At 41.0% G+C, this 18,736-nt stretch overlaps 1 protein-coding gene and 1 long non-coding RNA gene across 2 annotated transcripts; both read right to left on the bottom strand.

Moving 5' to 3' along the window:
- Nucleotides 1-3,551: 3,551 nt before the first annotated feature.
- LOC124881547 (ribonucleoside-diphosphate reductase subunit M2-like) lies at nt 3,552-6,827 on the bottom strand. Its single transcript, XM_047387152.1, has 10 exons — nt 6,564-6,827; nt 6,395-6,463; nt 5,893-6,036; nt 5,151-5,267; nt 4,925-5,058; nt 4,752-4,846; nt 4,534-4,667; nt 4,332-4,436; nt 4,134-4,247; nt 3,552-3,891 (listed from the first exon to the last, which is right to left on the bottom strand). Exons 1-10 carry the CDS (start codon nt 6,651-6,653, stop codon nt 3,739-3,741), a joined length of 1,155 nt encoding a protein of 384 aa, XP_047243108.1. The 5' UTR covers nt 6,654-6,827; the 3' UTR covers nt 3,552-3,738.
- Nucleotides 6,828-14,066: 7,239 nt separating this feature from the next.
- LOC124881548 lies at nt 14,067-16,241 on the bottom strand. The gene is made up of 4 exons (XR_007041682.1): nt 16,094-16,241; nt 15,903-16,010; nt 14,941-15,054; nt 14,067-14,657 (listed from the first exon to the last, which is right to left on the bottom strand). It is a non-coding gene; the product is annotated as an uncharacterized LOC124881548 (long non-coding RNA).
- Between the last annotated feature and the right edge of the window lie 2,495 nt (nt 16,242-18,736).

The raw sequence follows: 18,736 nt of genomic DNA, 5'->3' as shown, positions 1-18,736 counted from the left end.
GACGATGCGACAACAGCGTCATATACTATAGTATGACGTATTGCACTGTATCACGTACTATAATATGATGCATTTTTACCATTTCATGTAAGGAAAGTTTATTTATATAGCGTTTTTCAGCAACCGGGCCGATGTGCTCCACTTTCTTAGTTCTAGTGAGGACGTGGGCAGCAGCGTTCTGGATCAACTGCAGCTGTCTGATCCACTTTTTAGGCAGACCTGTGAAGACACCGTTGCAGTAATCAATTCTACTAAAGATGAACGCATGAATTAGTTTTTCAAGGTCCTGCTGAGACATTAGTCCTTTAATCCTGGAGATGTTCTTTAGGTGATAGAAGGCCGACCTTGTTACTGTCTTTATGTTCCTCTGAAGGTTCAGGTCTGAGTCCATCACTACACCCAGGTTTCCAGACTGACTGGTGGTTTCTAGCTGTATTAAATGAAGCTGTGTGCTAACTTTTAAACGCTCTTCCTTTGGTCCAAAGATTATTATTTCAGTTTTGTTTTGATTCAGCTGAAGATAATTTAGGCCCATCCATGCATTGATTTCTTCTAAGCATTTACCCAGCGCTTGAATGGGTTCATGGTCACCTGGTGACATCGTCACATATAGCTGTGTGTCGTCTGCATAGTTATGATAACTTATGTTGTTGTTTATTAAAATCTGAGTTAGGGGGAGCATGTAGATATTGAATAGGAGTGGCCCTAAGATGGACCCTTGGGGAACGCCACATGTGATTTTTGTGGTCTCTGATGTAAAGTTACCTACTGACACAAAAAAGTCCGTCCTTCAAGTAGGATTTAAACCAGTTGAGTGCTGTACCAGAAAGGCTGACCCAGTTTTCCAGGTGCTCTAATAAAATGGAGTGATCAACAGTGTCGAATGCTGCACTAAGGTCCAATAATACCAGCACTGTGGTTCTTCCACAGTCTGCATTTATACGGATGTCATTGAACACCTTGACAAGAGCAGTCTCTGTACTGTGGTGAGCAGGAAGCCTGACTGGAAGACATCGAAGCGGTTGGTCGTTGTTAGGAAGTTGTTTAACTGTTGAAACACAGCTTTTTCAATAATCTTACTGATGAAGGGGATGTTTGATATAGGCCTGTAGTTCTGCAGTAGCAGCTTGTCCAAGTTGCTCTTTTTCAATAGAGGTTTGATAATTGCTGTTTTCAGGGCCTGCAGGAAAACTCCTGGCAAAAGGGACGTGTTTATTATTTGTGTTAAATCAGATGTTATTACAGGCAAAGCTTTCTGAAGGAAAGCTGTTGGTAAAACATTGAGACAGCAGGAAGAAGAGCTTAGTTGCTGTACGATTTCTTCTAAGATTTTGTTGTTTATTTGGTGAAATTTGGACATTTTGTCAAAATCAGTTCTAGTTGGAGACAACTTTGGTCCTGGAGTTGATGTGGATGTTCTGACTGCCTCTCTGATCTTTTGGGTTTGTTCAGTGAAGACGTTAACAAATTCATTGCAGGTCCTGGTAGAGTGGAGTTCAGATGCTACAGTTACAGGAGGGTTTGTTAACCTGTCGACTGTGGCAAATAATGTACGAGCATTGTTTATGTTTTTGCTGATGATCTCAGAAAAGAAAGATTCTCTTGCATTTTTCAGTTGTAGGTTATATCTGTATAGTCTCTCTTTATAGATAATATAGTGAACCTGGAGTCCAGTCTTTCTCCACCTGCCTTCAGCTTTTCAACACTCATTTTCTTTCACTTCTGACTGGTGGAGCACTTCTCCATGGAGACAATATCTTCCCAGAAATGACTTTCACTTTAATTGGAGAAATTGAATCAATGATGTCTGAGATTTTAGAATGAAAGTTATCTACCAGCTCATCTACAGTGTTACAGGGCAAAGTGGAGGTAGAAGAGTAAATCTGGTTAAAGGTTTCAGCAGCACCGTCCTTAAAGATACGTTTTCTTATCATGTCTCTTCGGCAAACTGAGTCATTGCAGATGATGCTTTCAAAAATAATAGAAAAGTGGTCAGATAGAGCAACATCAGTTACAGACACCTTGGAAATGTTTAGACCCTTAGTGATGATCAAGTCTAAAATATGTCCCTGTTTGCTGTTTAACATGTTGAGTCAAACCAATATTTCTAAGAGTGTCACATAGATCTATTGTACTTCTGTCTTCAGGATTGTCCATGTGAATGTTGAAATCTCCCACAATAATTAAACAGTCATAATCAACACATATCACAGATAAAAGTTCATTAAAATCACTGATAAAGTTTGTTTTGGACTTAGGAGGCCTGTAAATATTCAAGAACATGGTTCAGACCGGGCTCTTTTCCTGGAGAGCCAAATATTCAAAAGAGTCAAATTTGTCCAGAAATACTTTTTTACACTCTAATAAATCTTTAAACAAAGTGGCCCCCCCCTCCACCTTTTCTTTGCTGTCTGCTCTCACAAAGAAAACTGTAGTTTGGAGGCGTCGCCTCTATCAGAATGGGAGCTTCATTAAATTCATGAAACCATGTTTCTGTTAAAAACAGAACATCAAGATCGTGGTCAGTAATGAAGTCATTGATTAAAAATGATTTTCCTGACAGTTTATGGCTTTTTTTGATTGTTTATTACTGTCTCTTATCCTTTTAGCTTTGTTCTTTGTCACATATAAGCACAGAGATTTTACAACTATCTCCTATTAGGGGCCCAAGTTTTTCCTGGACATGATCATTTCTGATAGAGTTACCACTGGGGCCCAGACTGTATCACAGAGAAGTGATTTAAAGGTCCTGATTAGGAGGTGGTGGAGCTCTGCGGCTTTTGGAAGATGTTGGTTTAGTAGCAGGGCTTCGGCCACGGGGGGTGTTGAATGGAGAAGATGTCAGAACCATTTGGGTTCTGATTTTAAGAGCTCCTTCCATGCTATCAGAATCCAGAGTTCTGTGTGGTCTGGGTCGGTATTAAAAGGGGGGTCCACTTCTCCAGTGGATTTCAACGGGGAGTGATGACCTCTCTTTCTCAGCCAACTGGCTGATTGTTTCTGCTGGAGTTGTTGGAGGCAGCGTCATCATTGTTGTTGATGCTCCATGTTCTCTGCTGAAGGTCGAAGCTGCTGGCGGATTATTTACTGCGTAGAAGAGATTAGATGTAGTAGAGTATGATGTATTTCTATCACATACTATTGTGTCACACATATCGTATTACCTATTTCACAATGACAGTGCACAGCATGATGCATTTTATATCGTGGAGTATAGTACGATGTATAAGGTGTTGGGCTCCTTGTGCAGCTGGAGGATTAAATAGTTACTTGTTAAGATGGACCCATTCCCCACCTGATCAGCCATTACAAACCAGGATTATCAGAATATACCAGTGACCAGAAATTAAAGCGTCTGATCAAGTAATTACAATCATCTAAAGTGTTTAGCTGCTCTGAGTCTGAGACCTCCAGAAAACGAAGGTTTTAGTTAAATGCAGCTTTTTACAGCATGAAGAATCCTGACACCAACCTCCAGACTGACGTTACCTTTAAAACTGGAGGTTTAATATACTTACAAAACCTTAATGCCAAAAATTAAGCACAGCCACTAAAGAGGTTGATTTACTTTATTGCAGTCCAACATTAACCAGAACATCTGGATAATCAGATAAAATTAGTGCCAACTGTACACCGATGCAGAAATCTAGATTTTTCTGGATGAACTAACAGTTCATTAGTTTTGAACATTTGTCCCAGCATGCACCAGGGCAGAGGTAGCATCCATGGTAACTGTCCTCAGAAATGAACGTCCAGTCTGAAGGTGTTGTCTGTGGAGCCCGACATGACGCCCATCCTCTGGTACTCTCCCACTCGCTTCTCAAAGAAATTAGTCTTTCCCTCCAGAGAGATGTTCTCCATGAAGTCGAAGGGGTTCTCCACCCTGTAGATCTGCAGAAACAGAGAGATTAATAAACCAATGGCCCAGTTTAAAGACTGCAGGTGTGTTCAGACAGGCGTCTTTGTCGCTCTGCTGCCGATTCTGACAGAACCACATGTTCCTGATCAGTTCCTGCAGCAGCGCTCAGCCCCCATCATTGGCTGAGGTCCGTACCCCTGCGCGGATCATCACCACACACCTGCTGATCTCAGGTCGTAACGGAAACAGACTTCGGGTTTGGTTCTGTCCGTACCTTTGAGAAGCCGAGCTCCAGCAGCAGCCTGTCGGCCACAAACTCGATGTACCGCTTCATCATGTCACAGTTCATCCCGATCAGCTTCACCGGCAGAGCGTCGGTCAGGAACTCCTGCAGAGACACAGAGACTCTTATTGAACCCAGTAGAACCAGTATGACCAGCTGAAGGAACCAGATCTGCAGCTGCTGACCCACCTGCTCGATCTCCACGGCGTTCTTTATGATCTTGGTGACGGTTTCTGATGACGGTTTGTTCACCAGATGTTTGAACATCAGACAGGCGAAGTCACAGTGCAGTCCCTGAAGGCAGCACAGAAACGGTTACATCTTCAACAACCTGAGCAGAACCTGATCAGGTCTAAAGGAAGCGATCAGTTATTGATCAGCGTGTGGTCACCTCGTCTCTGCTGATGAGCTCGTTGCTGAAGGTCAGGCCGGGCATCAGGCCTCTTTTCTTCAGCCAGAAGATGGAAGCGAACGAGCCAGAGAAGAAGATTCCCTCCACGGCAGCGAAGGCAACCACACGCTCTCCTGAATGATCAAAAACACCCCTGATCAACATCAGCACCCAGACCAGCAGCAACACCACTATGACGTCACGGAGGGCGGAGTTACCGTAGGCGGCGTTCTTGTTGCCTATCCAGTTGAGCGCCCAGTCGGCCTTCTTCTTCACACAGGGCAGAGTCTCGATGGCGTTGAACAGGTATTCCCTGAGGGTCATTAAACACACCGTCAGAAAAGGTAGAACCCAGTAATTCCTCCCAGTATCACCAGTTAGAGCAGCTCACCTCTCACTGGGATCCTTGATGTAGGTGTCGATCAGCAGGCTGTACATCTCCGAGTGGATGTTCTCCATGGCGATCTGGAAACCATAGAAACACCTGGCCTCAGTCACCTGCACTTCCTGTGTGAAGCGCTCCACCTAGTGGCCAAAACAAGGAACAGCATTAGGAAACAGGTCAAGCATGAAAAGATTTGCAATAACAGATCAATAACCAGCAGCAGGTTCTTCACCAGGTTCTCGTTAACGATGCCGTCGCTGGCGGCGAAGAAGGCCAACACATGAGAGATGAAGAAGCGCTCGTCATCCTTCAGAGACTCCCAGTGCTGCAGGTCTTTGGACAGATCCACCTGGGAAGATCTGAGGTGTTACCATTAAAACAGGGATGTCGTGTCACATTAAAACGTTTATGGAAAGTCTACCTGCATTTCACTACAGGGCAAACAGTTACTTGTGATATATTAATCTTCAAGTCTTAGCATAGATCAGCTGGTTGTTAAACCAAACTTGTAGTTAATGGAAGCAGCTAAAAGTCTCACTGTGCTTCAGCTTCACCTGAACTACAGTAATGTAACTATGGACCTCAAACTCTGTACCAGCATCAGATGAGATTTCTAAAACCAGTTGTGTTCTGATTGGTGTTGGAGGTATGTTTCAGTGCTTTGGTGTTTGAACCACCTCTGATCGTGCAGTTTTAAATACTTATTTTAAAGGTTTTCCAGTTAAAGAGTTCTCAGAAACTCCAAAATCTGGTTTTTGGCAAGTTTCGGCAAGTCAAATTTAGTAACCTTTTAAATACAACTTCTCCAGTATGGGGTAGTTCCCATGGGTTTTGCTTAATATATTCACAACTGATTCAGAAGAGAACCCAATGCAACATGGGCCATCTAAATGCATCCTTCCTGCTGTGAAAACGTGGGACCTTGCAGTAGGAAGAATTGGAGCAATACATCCAAGATAACTGCTGCAGCGTACCTCCTCAGCCGTCCAGAAGGAAGCCTCTGCCTTCTTGTACATCTGCCAGATGTCGTGGTACTGGATCGGCAGGATGACGAAGCGCCGAGGGTTCTCCTTCAGCAGAGGCTCCTCTTCCTCCAAGCTGGTCTTCACAGCTTCAGGCTGGAAAGAAGGAAACATCAGCTACAGATCAGCCAAGCTTTTTGTTTAACACTGACTGGTCTTAGTTTATAGAATTTAAAAAAAGGGAACCAATTTCTCTGCAGGTTATAAGCCAAGGTTCATGACCTTCCAGTCATGAAGACTTAAAACATGTGAGGATCCAAGCGTTTTATTTAAAGCCATTTTAATGACATCATGGAGACCACGTTTATTAAGGAATGATCTCAGATGAGCTCCAGCTACATCGGCTCTGACTGGAGCCTGTTGGCGCCACTTCCAGTGACTTTCAGCCCGTTTAAACGGCACTACGGCTCGGTCCATGTTCAGAACTTTCTCCGAATCATTTCCATTAACTCACCGGGGTGTCGGTGAAGATCTTTCGGGCGGTTCTGGACGCCAGGAAGCGGCTGTAGCTCAAGCCCGGAGGCTGTAAAAGAAACCAAGACGTTTAGAGGGGCCAGCGGGATATTCTTTACCGATACATGAGCCACCAACTCCGGGGTGGAGGACTGTGTTTCTCCGCTCACCGTGTTCTCTTTGTCCAGCGACAAGCCGTCCATCTGACCGCTGAGGTTCTGCTGGTTCTTCACAGAGAGAGGAGAGCGAGCAGACTGCATGTCGTCACTATTTCCGTGTCACCCAAACACGACAAATAAAGCAAGTTAAAAAGAGCGACAGCGGGAAAACTTAAAGCATTAAAAATGTCAGAAAGAGTGAAGCGGTTCCCGGTTCCGCCTGGTTCTATATTGAAAGCTTCGCGCTGGAAGTCGCTCTGGCCAATAGGAAATGGGGGGGGGGGTGCCGTCCCTTTAAACCAACAGAGCAAATGAGACCGCGTGTAGCAGTCACATGACAGCTTGTTCTCAACGTGGAGAACAGACGCCTCATCAAAAGAGGCCATACGTCAGATGTCCGCCATATTGTGAGTGGAAAGTTCTGAGAAACCAGCACAATTCTTCCCATCAACCTGGTATTCTGAATAAAATAAACACCCAAAGTTTACGTTTAACTCATTTAGACGAATAATTTAACATATGTTAGTTTTAGTACTTAATAACGACTTGTTTAATAAAATAAAACACGTAAAATGGAACGCTATGTCCCTAAAATAGTTAATTTATCTGTGAAACCAGAACTAAATATTGTAAGAGACCGAGAATGGTTGTAACACGGGGAGAGTTTTGACACTACCAATTATGATCTTTTTCCACTGTTTTACACCTTGTTCTATATCTTACATGGTAGATGTCGAGGCTGAAAACATGTAGAGTTTTATAGAGGAAAGAAAAACTTATTGGTAACAATAAGATAAAGCAGAACACAGGGTTTTGCGGGGTGGTTTTTAGCAATTTTCTACACCTCATAAAGGAGAAAAGCCAGACGGCAGACGTGCCGCTGAACGGGTAAAAAAAAAAATGGTTCCGGAACCTTGAGGCATCAGGGGTGTCTCCTTCTTCATTATCTGGTTTATAAAATAATGAAAGGAAAAAGTGGGGATGATTGTGTTAAATGTGCTTTAATTTGGAAGATACGTTTGGTTTTTCACAGCGTGGAAGTTTGAGTGTAAATAAGTTAAATAGTTTCAATAGTTTCAAGTAAAAGAGTTGATGGAAAAATAAAAACATGAGAAAAATATTAAAAAGCACAGAGTGCATCAATTAAGGGGTTAAAGAGTTAAAACTTTCCTGAAGGAAGTTTTGTTTGTCTTAAATATTGCGATCAGTCGGTAAAGAAGGTAAAAGTGAAAAGGGACATTAGAGAGTCGAAAAGAAAGTTGTTTTAGAAAGGAGTATAGTTCATGTTGTGGAAGGAAGTGACAGGCAGGTGGACAACTGACTGACTGACTGATAATATTTCTTTGTGCAAAATCTGAACCTATATTAAACTTTTCTTCTGCCTCTCTCACACACAAATACACACATATATGGGATTTGAGTTCAACATCTGCGTTTTTGAGTCTGGATTTTAGAAACCTGCCCTTCTCCATGGCTACTCCGCCAGAGACGCTTCTCCAGCACAGCCTGAAAGAGAGAGATCTGCCTTCCTGCTTGTTGAAAATCGCAGTGTGACTTTCTACAAGGAAAAAAAAAAACGAAACTCAGAAGAAGTCTGGACCCACTGAGATTGACAAAGATCCATGCTGTTTGCAAGAGCCAGAAGAGCGATACACTGGATTTATATTGAAAGCATCTTATGCGGGCAGAAGAGAAACCGGAGCAAAAGTTTCTTCTTTCTCCCTCCTGGAGAAGTTAAAGTGGACAAAGAATGATTGAATGTCTCACCAACAGACCTGGGAAGGGCCTGGTTGTTTTTTTGGACTGATAGAGGACTGTGTGCCATGACAGTCTGACTCTGGAGCGATTAAGAAACTGATGGGGGTAACGTACAAACACACATTTGCATAAATCTTTTCCTATTTTCTGCAATGAAGAACGCTTATTAACCGCTGCTCATGTGACGCTTGCTTGACGTTGACAGATATAGCGGGTTAAAATATTATTTTAGGGTTAGAAAAGTATCTTTAAAAGGGTGATAACTTAACTCATTTGATACTTTCCAGTTAATTCTTTTAGAGAAGCAAGTTCTATTATATCAGGTTTTTCTTCCCTCTTCTGATTCATGCAGCATGTTGATTTAAACTGTACCTTATATCAGGTCCTGACAAAAACTATGAAAGGTTTGGTTCTGCAGGTTCTTTTTCTCCCTTTGGAGAAGGAAAGGACACCGGATCAGTTCTGTGTTGCATAGAAATATTAAAACACTTGTTGTTTTCTAAGATATCACCAGCTAAAACTTTTAAAACTTTTGAGAGTCATTGGTTTTGTTCAACACATTTCCCTTGGTAAAACAAACCTTTAAAATGAGTATGAAAAATTGGGCTATTTAGAAAGAATCTGATTGGACAGTGGTACCACACAAAAATTAAATTAATCTCATGTTTCCTAAAAGACTCTGCATGAAAAGGCCTTCAGAACTGTGGAGTTATTTTCCACCACAGTAACAAGTTTTTAAGCATGCTTTTTCTTTATTTTAAAACAGATCTGGGTTTTTGTTTGTTTTGTTTTTGGTTTTTTTAGCATAAAGTTTGTCTGAAGCTTCTTATGAACTGTGTTAGAAGCAACTATGATCTGAGGTAAATTAGGAGCTGTGAACTAATAATTTTAAATCTGATTATTGTCCAAGCAGAAATAATATATTTAGCCAATCCTTCAATCTCTGCAGAAAGTTAACACCATTGTTCAATGCAGTAGTACTCAACCTGTGGTTCCTGGACTCCTGAAGCCCGTAAGCCATAGATTCTGGGTCCATAAAATTATAATATTTAATTAAAGGTAGACCGATTACCTATTAAAACAGATCTAAGCCAATGATGAGTTCCAGTCATTTGGTGGTTTTGAAATGCAATAATACTCAAAATGTCTACTCTGGGGAACACAGATTGGGGTTGAAGAGTTTAGTTTTCGAACCAAGGTTAGGATTTTTATAACAGAATCAAGACAAGTAAAATCCTTCATTTTAGGAAAAGAAAAGAAATAAAGGCTCTCTTAACAGTAAGAGGATGGTCGGCTCAAACTCCAGTCTCCTTGTTTGATTTCTTAGGGTTTAAAGATTAAAGGAATACATAGGAATACAAAGGTACACAAGGTGATTCCAGATTACTAAGAGATAAAATATTGAAACATTTATCAGCATTTGGATTATTAAAGAGGGGTTATAGTAATAAGTTCTCCCCAACTCTCAAAATTTAAATAGTCCAAATTAAAGAAAATGATGTTTGTTCTTTTTGAAACACTATGTGGGAAAAAGTCCAGTTTGGAGACAAGCTTCTTATCTTAATTTCTGATTAAGTCAAACACTGCAGTTTTGTTTAGTTTGGGTATAACATAAAAATGTCAACGCTGACTTTTCTAATTTCCCCTCGGGGATCAATAAAGTATCTTTGAATTTGAATTGAATTAAATTAAAAATACTTCTTTGCATTTAACTTGAAATTCTGCAATGCAGCTGCGATCAAATTGAGTCAAACAAAAAGAGAACTATAACAATAACTCTCAGGATTGTAGTTATTATTATAGAGTTACAGTACAAAGAATTAGCAAAAGGTTTCAGCATCAGTAAATTTGGATTCATTTAAGAGAAAACTGTTGCTGTGTTTCTAAATACTTTGAGATTTTTTGGACTATGTGCACTCATTTTTAAAAAGGATCCTGACGATTGTCATAACAAAATTTATCACTTACAGCATTAAAAGATATGGCTGAGAAAACATATTCTGAAAAGAGATTGTTAAAAATTTCTTTGAATTCTTGAAGCTTCAAATTTGGCCATTTGTTTGTCTCTGATGTTTTGTGTTTGTTTTGTTGGTATGAATGTTTGATTATATGTTGCATGAAACAATAATCCATGTTTAAAATAATGTTTCTAAATCTCAGATTGATTAAAACTTTGAGTTTTCAGGAGAGTTAAGAAGCAGCTTGTTTCTGAGGTAGGTTCATGTTAACAGTTTTGTAGTTTAAGTTACACTAATGTGGGATGGGATGAAGAAACTGTGGATCCGCCCATAGGCTGTCAATCAGAGGTTAGTTCTGCCTGACTCCGCCCACCTACTAGGTTGGTTCACGCCTTTGTTGTCATGGTAACGCTCAGCACCTCCCTTCCTGAGTTTTAACACTGTTTAAGAGACAATAGAATCAAAATGCTTGTAGTGATTGTTGCCTTAATAACATGTTTTTTTTTTGTATAATGATTAAGGATGTAGCATGACTTTTAGATTTATGTGTTTTATTATTAAAAGGTTAATGAAATAGTTTAAACTAGTTTGAAGAATTAGTTTTGCATAAAGAATCATTGGTGATTTATTAGATTGAAAGTTTCCCTGGTGCCATTAAACTAGCTGACAGTTCAAGATATGCCAAAAGTAAGGAATATATTTTTGATAAAGAATCTGAGTTATGACTTTATACTTGGTGGGAATTATTTATTTGATTCAATTTGTAGGGTTTATTCATCCAAATTACATTGGATGTCCATTAATCTAATACTCATCTTTGTACAAGACAAATTAGGATGATATGTGACTAATTTCTAAGTGAGACATTGATGACGTGAATAACTAAAGTTTGTGTTTAGTTGTTAATGGAACTGAATTGCAGTTAAAAACATCTGGATTTTCTTTATGTTGCTTTCGTTAAATTCATAGAGACACATAGTTATGTCAGAATTCATTTCTTTGGTTCTAGGTTATGTGATCTTGGTTATTAAAACATTTTTGTACAAACTTTTTGCTGGATTGTCGCATGGGTTGGACCCTGCGCCAGAAGAGAGGAATGTCAGAATAAAGCAACATGGGGTTCCAAAAGTTGTAGCACTCATGGGAAAAAGGGTAGCTCAGACCTCCAATGAGGACTTAGTGACAATGCGAGAGAGACGTTGTACTTTGTTTCTATAAATGGTGCATAGCTCCCTAAGACCACATTATGAAAACCTCTCTGAAATTATGGTGTTGATTCTTTTGTGAAATTTTATATCTCCACAGATTAGACCATTTTTGAAATTCTTTTTGGGTTTTCTGAAACTATGAAATGTTGACCTGTAATCAGACCTTCCTCAAACATCATGTCACATTTTTGATATTCAGAATATTTAGCTGATGGTCACTGCTAGTATATCAGGTGAAGTCAGAACATTAATTCTTTGGATTTTGTTGGATGTTTTGATGGAGTTCATGTAGTTAAGCACTTAGGTTTGAGAATGGGACTTTGAATTGAAAATTAGCCAAGCGTTGTGAAGGCTCTACCTATTGTTCTCACTTATATGAGATTGAGACAAAGGACACAGGCAAATCTCAGTCCTTTTGAAGTGCTGTGTGGCAGGTCTCCTAATTTGGACATGGGGATATTGCCAAGATCATTTTCTTCCACATCTTTGTGTGAAGATAGGATGTTGTTTTACTGTCAAAACCTGTCCACTGTGTTTTCTCAAGTTTCACAAACGGTGAAGTCTGCATTACCAGAAACAGCAACTTCCACCCTCCAGTCCTTTATTCCTGGCGACTGGATTCTGGTCAGAGAATTTAGGAGAAAACACAGGAAGTCCAGGTGCTGGAATGGCCCATATCAGATCCTACTAGACACCCAGGAAAGCTGCAGGAAAGCTCCAGCTTCATCTGGCTTCCAGGACAAGTCATCTTCTAACTGGATCATCCACGGCCTGAAAGGTGTGAGGACAGCGGACCACCACAAGACAAAGAACTGTAAGCTGATCACTGGCGAGTGATTGAAGAGGTGGTTGAAGAACACTGTTCTTACAAGGGCACAATAATCCCTTGGGCAGTGCAACGTTATTTCAGAATCTACTTAAGGCCATCGCATTGCCTGAAAGTTAAAAATCATAAGGTCATTTGCCTCACTGCACACACACCACAGTGAGAGATTCTTTCCTCCCACTTTGACAGCGAGACTGACTCTGAGGAGGAAATCTTGGATGCTTTTATCTAACTTTCATGTTTATTGCTTGATATTTATCATTATGGTATTATTATAAATTTGAATGTGTTCATTTCCACCGTTGTTTAGTTGGACTATGGAAGCCTAACTTCCAGCAGGTTAGAGTTCCTGTTTCTAAATATATTTCTAGAGGAGCTTCCTATGACCGCCCACCTGTACCAGACTGGTAACAGGGCAGCTTGAAGCCACTCAGAAGAGTCAGCAGGATTTTTAGTTTTCTTTGAAAAAAAACTGTTTGCTTTCAGTACCAGAAGAAAGGACATTCCACTTCAAGGTCACGATGCAGCTATATGGAAGATGGTTTGTTCTGATGCTAATGATTGGTATTGCAAGTATTTTTATAACTCTTGTGTTCATTTTGGGAAAAGGTACAGCAAAGACAATGTGTGGTTAATCTGACTAATAATATTCATCAGCGGATTCAAAGAGAGATTCATCACTTTTCTGACTACTATGATCATACTGATAATGTTTGGTGGCAACTGATGCATCAAAACTGTGAGGACTTATAGTGTAAGGGAAAGCAGAAATGTTAGTAGATTTTCTAGTGAGATTAATTTAACGTGTGCGTCTACAGGAACTCTTTATAGAATTCGGGGTAATAGAAATCCGATTAAAGATCCAGATATTTGTATTACACAGGAGGAAAGTACACCTTATTTCCTTGGGAAGACAGTAGGTGCGAAGCTATTATATGTGTTTTATGTGCTTTAATCAACAGACATAAATTTGAGTCATGTCCTATCAGAACTGATCCTTATACTATTTCAGAATCTTTGGATCCAGATCCCTTTGTGTTAACTTTTAATCTTACAGCTTTACTGGATGGAGGTTAGTTGTATGACCAGGCAGGTAAATTAACCAGGGTTTTTGTTCCTTTTCCTAGTAGAGATGGGTTCTCATGTCCTCAGAACATGGGTTAGATGTGTGGAAATAGATTATATCTGTATCTGCCTGCTAAGTGGTCTGGAGTATGTTATTTGCAAACCAGAATGGCTTTGGATTATCTGTTAGCTGAGAGCGGTGATGGTTTTGAAGAATTTTCCTTTAGTTGTGATTATCTTGTAATCAGAAGAAAGGAGTGTGATGGAAATTCTTGCAGTAAACATTTCACAGTGTGACCTTTGGTTTACCTCACTCCTGTGAACATCTGTGTTAGAGGAGGAAGCTGTAAAAGCCATTATCAGAAGTTTAATGGTTAAGGACATTTGTTAGGGTGATGCCTCGGGGAGAGTAGATGGTTGTTCCTAGGTAACCTTCTCACCTCTGAACCCGAGAAGGGTCTGGGGTCATAAAACTCAGACTCATTGAAGTTGAAATAACACTGTCATGTTCTGGTATAAATACTGTGTGTAAATGTTGATCGGGGCTCTGTTTCACTGACTAACCTCAGTGTCAGGGTCTTCAAACGCTGAATGCCTTTGAATAAAACTTATGAAGACAAAGTCTGGATTTTCTCGTTATGAGTCAACTTCTACCCACTTTGATAAGAAAATTCCACAACAAAACTCAAATACCTTCCACTGATTGGTTCATCGTGTAGCTTGCATGTTTTCTAAGGAAGCGTTGTTTGAAAAGAATGAACTACATGTGGTAGTAGGCTAGATGACCCCTGGTACTCTGGAGCCGGAGCTCAGTTCATTCATTCATATCAACATCTGACCAGACAGCTTCTCAGCAGGGTCAGTCATTAATACACCCGATGGTCAGCACAGCCCAAGGAGATCTTGGGGAGAAGGTCTCGACTCAGAAAACTGGGACCTTCAGTTAGGTTCAGACTTGTTTTCTACACAAAAGAAAGTCTTTCACAAACACAGATACGTAATGCTTCACACAGATGATGACAAAACTTGCTTCTGAGAAGATTAGGAGGACTGAAGAAATCTTCCACATAAAGACTGTAACTAAACTGAATGAGGTAGGATGGACCTAAAGGTTCTTAAACTTCTGGAGCAGAAAAACTGTAAAGAAGGTCAAAGTGCTCTGTATCAATGAAAGGAATATGGCAGTTGTGTCGGTCCAATCAGGCAGAAGTAGCATCACAGGTGAGCCTTCAGGCTTCGCAGCTCTTTCTCTCTGGAGGTGTTCTCCATGAAGTCAAAGAGGTTCAAGGACCTGTAGATTGACACATAGAAACAAGGCAGGAGGTCAAACTCTGATGAGATTTCAGGATCCCAAAGCAACAGATGACAATGGAAAGACTGCAGGTGTGTTCAGACAGGCGTCTTTGTCGCTCTGCTGCCGATTCTGACAGAACCACATGTTCCTGATCAGTTCCTGCAGCAGCGCTCAGCCCCCATCATTGGCTGAGGTCCGTACCCCTGCGCGGATCATCACCACACACCTGCTGATCTCAGGTCGTAACGGAAACAGACTTCGGGTTTGGTTCTGTCCGTACCTTTGAGAAGCCGAGCTCCAGCAGCAGCCTGTCAGCCACAAACTCGATGTACCGCTTCATCATGTCACAGTTCATCCCGATCAGCTTCACCGGCAGAACGTCGGTCAGGAACTCCTGCAGAGACACAGAGACTCTTATTGAACCCAGTAGAACCAGAGTCCAGTAGCCAACTCTACAAAAGTCTTCATAAAAACTTTAGTCTCAACTTTCCAGAGTTCTCAGTCCTCGTTTTAGAAAATAAAAGTTGACTCAATTTAAGGCAGATATTCCTACGACGGGCCGACGTTAAGTCTAGAACCAAAAACTGCAAGGCAGTGAGGACAGATGGAAAGACAGATGAACGAAGACAAGAAATGAAGGGAAGACAGAAGGTGGGATGAAAGGGAGGATGCAAGTAAAAATAAAGAGGTCTGAAGGAATATCTAACTTTGCTGCAGGTCAAATCCACCTGGACATGTAGGAGATGTTAACATGACATCAACAAGTCATCTGGGGATGATGAGGCATGGATGAGTCTCCTCCAACGAGCTGCTCCAGAGGTTAGAAGAGGTCATCACCTTTTCACTGATTTAGGTCTTTATTACTGTCACCCTAGACATACAAAAACACTCACCAGAAAATTGTCGTTTTTAATTAGAAGCTCTATCTTATAAAAGAAAGATTAAGATAAACGTTTTGCTCAGTGGTTTGTGGCAGTGAGTCCAAAACATTTTTCTAGTCACCCAAACTTTATTTTTCTACTTTTGTGAGGGCCTGAAAAGACTTAAAGAGTAAATTTATTGATGTAAATGGCCTGGAAATGACTATATAAGCATTATTTGTCTTTAACGGCTTATTACATTGAATTCCCGAGCCATGGTCTGACATAAATAAACGTATTATTAAAACCCGGGTTGACTTCTTAAAAATAATTAAACATTTCTTTAAAATATTGCAGTAGGGTTTTTTCTGTATTTCCTCACCGTGTTTTCCGTGTCCAGAGTCCCACCCGCCGTCCATTTGACTCCGGGGAGTCTGCCGGTTCTTCACGGAGAGATGCATCGTCGCTGCCTCGGTTTCACACAAACCTCCTGAAATAAAAAGATACTGACGGTCAAAATCGGAAAATCTGCGGCTAAACGGAGCAGAAAGCTGAGCTAACAACGACACTCACATCTACAAATGGCTGCTTCTCTTATTTTTCCCTCCTTTTCCTCCTTCTTCTTCTTCTGTTCCGGCAGACTACGCGCCTTGTGGCGCATTGCTGCCTTTCACTGGCGGATATGACGTACTCCATTGTACAATCAGCGTCTTAAGTCTTGTACCAAGAGCAAATATCAACAGGGCTTTGTACGCATGTTGCTGGTAATTTGTTGGACCAAGTAATAATTTAACCGACACTGATTTAAATTCCGGATCGAACATCATTGAGAAGAGGATTCTTCTATGATCATTTAACTTTCTTGTTTGCCACACGTTTCACATAGTTTATTGTGCTTTCCAATGAGATTGGGATCAGAGGCCAGTCCACCTTGTTTTAAGGACCGGTTCTGTTCTGTTATTTCCCTGGGTAACTTCTCCCATCACACACTGTTGAATGTTATAATAATTCAATTCAGTTTTATTTATATAGCACCAATTCACAACACATGTCGTCTCAAGGTTCTTCACAACAGTCAGGTTCATACATTTCAATTAATCCTAATCATTGAACAGTTCAGTCAGATTCAGTTATTTATTCAAATTGGATAAAAAGTTTTTCTATCTAAGGAAACCCAGCAGATTGCATCCAGTGACTTGCAGCATTCACTCCTCCTGGATGAGCATGTAGAGACAGTGGACAGTCACTGGTGTTGACTTTGCAGCAATCCCTCATACTGAGCATGCATGTAGCGACAGTGGAGAGGAAAAACTCCCTTTTAACAGGAAGAAACCTCCAGCAGAACCAGAACCAGGCTCAGTGTGAGCGGCCATCTGCCACGACCGACTGGGGGTTTGAGAGAACAGAGCAGAGACACAAAGAGAACAAAGAAGCACTGATCCAGGAGTACTTTCTATGGGAAGGAAAAGTAAATGTTAATGGATGTAGCTCCTTTAGTCGTTTCATCTAGAAAGAAAGAACAGATAAACTCTGAGCCAGTTTTCAAGGTTAGAGTCTGAAAGAGAGAACATAGAGTTAGTTACAGTAGAAGCTCAGTCAGTAGCCATGTCTAGGAGAGAGAAAGGGTTAAACACTGAAAGACAGGGCCATGTGGATCATCTGTAGAAGGTGAGCATTAAGTTGTTACCAGCAGAAGCTCGGACGATTCCCCTCTCCAGAAAGGTGTCACAGGTAGATACAGAGTCAGGCCAGGTGTAGCTTCTAGGAAGAGAAAAGAGAGAACAAGGTTAAATAACAGCAAATAATGCAAAATTGGAGAGTAGTGTGAGAATGTAGCGAAGAGGGTGAAAGTGGTCGTTATGTCCTCCAGCAGCCTAAGCCTATAGCAGCATAACTACACAGATAGTTTCAGTTCAGATTATTTAGTTAAACGGCGCTTATTTACAAAAATGTCGTCTCAAGGAACCCCACAAAGGGTCCAACTGATGGTCATTGTTATACTAAAAACCACAAGGATTGGGATACCTCTCTCTGTCAGACTGATTATAACCATTGGAAAAGAGAAGGGGTCATACAGGTAGCAGAAATGGAGGGTGTGTTTGCACCTCAACCATAACTGAGCCGGTTTAGGCTAAACCTGACTCCACCTTACTCCAACCAACAGGGAGGGAAGAAGACGGAGGTAAAAAAAATAAGGAAGATAGCTCAGGATAAACTAAGCCACTCTAACTATAAACTTTATCAAAAAGGAAAGTTTTAAGCCTAGCCTTAAAAGTAGACAGGGTGTCTGCCTCACGGACTAAAACTGGGAGCTGGTTCCACAGGAGAGGAGCCTGATAACTAAAGGATCTGCCTCCCATTCTACTTCTAGAGACTCTAGGAACCACCAGTAAACCTGCAGTCTGAGAACAAAGTGCTCTGTTAGGAACATATGGACCAATCAGATCTCTGATGTATGATGGAGCTAGATCATTAAGGGCTTTAATAATGCCTTCCTCTTTTCTCATCACTCCACTCCCTCTGCCACTGACAAAGAACTTTCTTCTGAATAAAACTTCGAACTTCAGAGAATCCCCATGTCACTTGAATGTCTTTGCTGGCCCGTTTCAAAGCCTCTTTGGCAATCAGGTCGATGCATTAATTCCCTACCACCCCAACATGGACCAGAACCCATAAGCGTGGAAGGGAGAGAATAAGAGTCTGAAAAATTATATCTGGGCGTATCCAGGATGGACCTGACTGCAGGGACATCAGAGCAGCAGCTGAGTCAGAACATATGACCCATTTTATTGCCCATAGAATAGCCAAAATCTTAGATGTAAATATCCTGTTCCATCTGTTATCCGACTGGGTTGCTCAGGGACAACTCTGGAATATAAACTCCAAATACAGATTTCTGATTAAATGGGTCAACAGATCCATCAGTAAAGATCTGCAAATGAAAAGCCGAGTTGGATAGCACTCTCTCTCTCACCACATCCTCCGCCTGTCCTCTAAGCACCTCCTCTACTGACCAGTCCACTTCCACTCTACGGAGTAACCATATTAAAACTGATGGTCCAAACAATCACAGGTTTCTATCTCTTTATGGACGAGCTCTGGAACCTCTTCTCTCACCTCTAATATAAAAGTCCTTCCTCCTCCCGTCCTTTGATACATAACTCCTCTATCAACCTCCTCCTTGGTCTCGGTTGGCAGTCTACAGGGTTTAGAAGT

The sequence above is a fragment of the Girardinichthys multiradiatus genome, chromosome 15, assembly GCF_021462225.1.
Source record: "Girardinichthys multiradiatus isolate DD_20200921_A chromosome 15, DD_fGirMul_XY1, whole genome shotgun sequence".
Taxonomy (NCBI): Eukaryota; Metazoa; Chordata; class Actinopteri; order Cyprinodontiformes; family Goodeidae; genus Girardinichthys; species Girardinichthys multiradiatus.
Note: the sequence above shows the minus strand (reverse complement) of the source record. Positions and strands in the feature narration are given on the sequence as shown.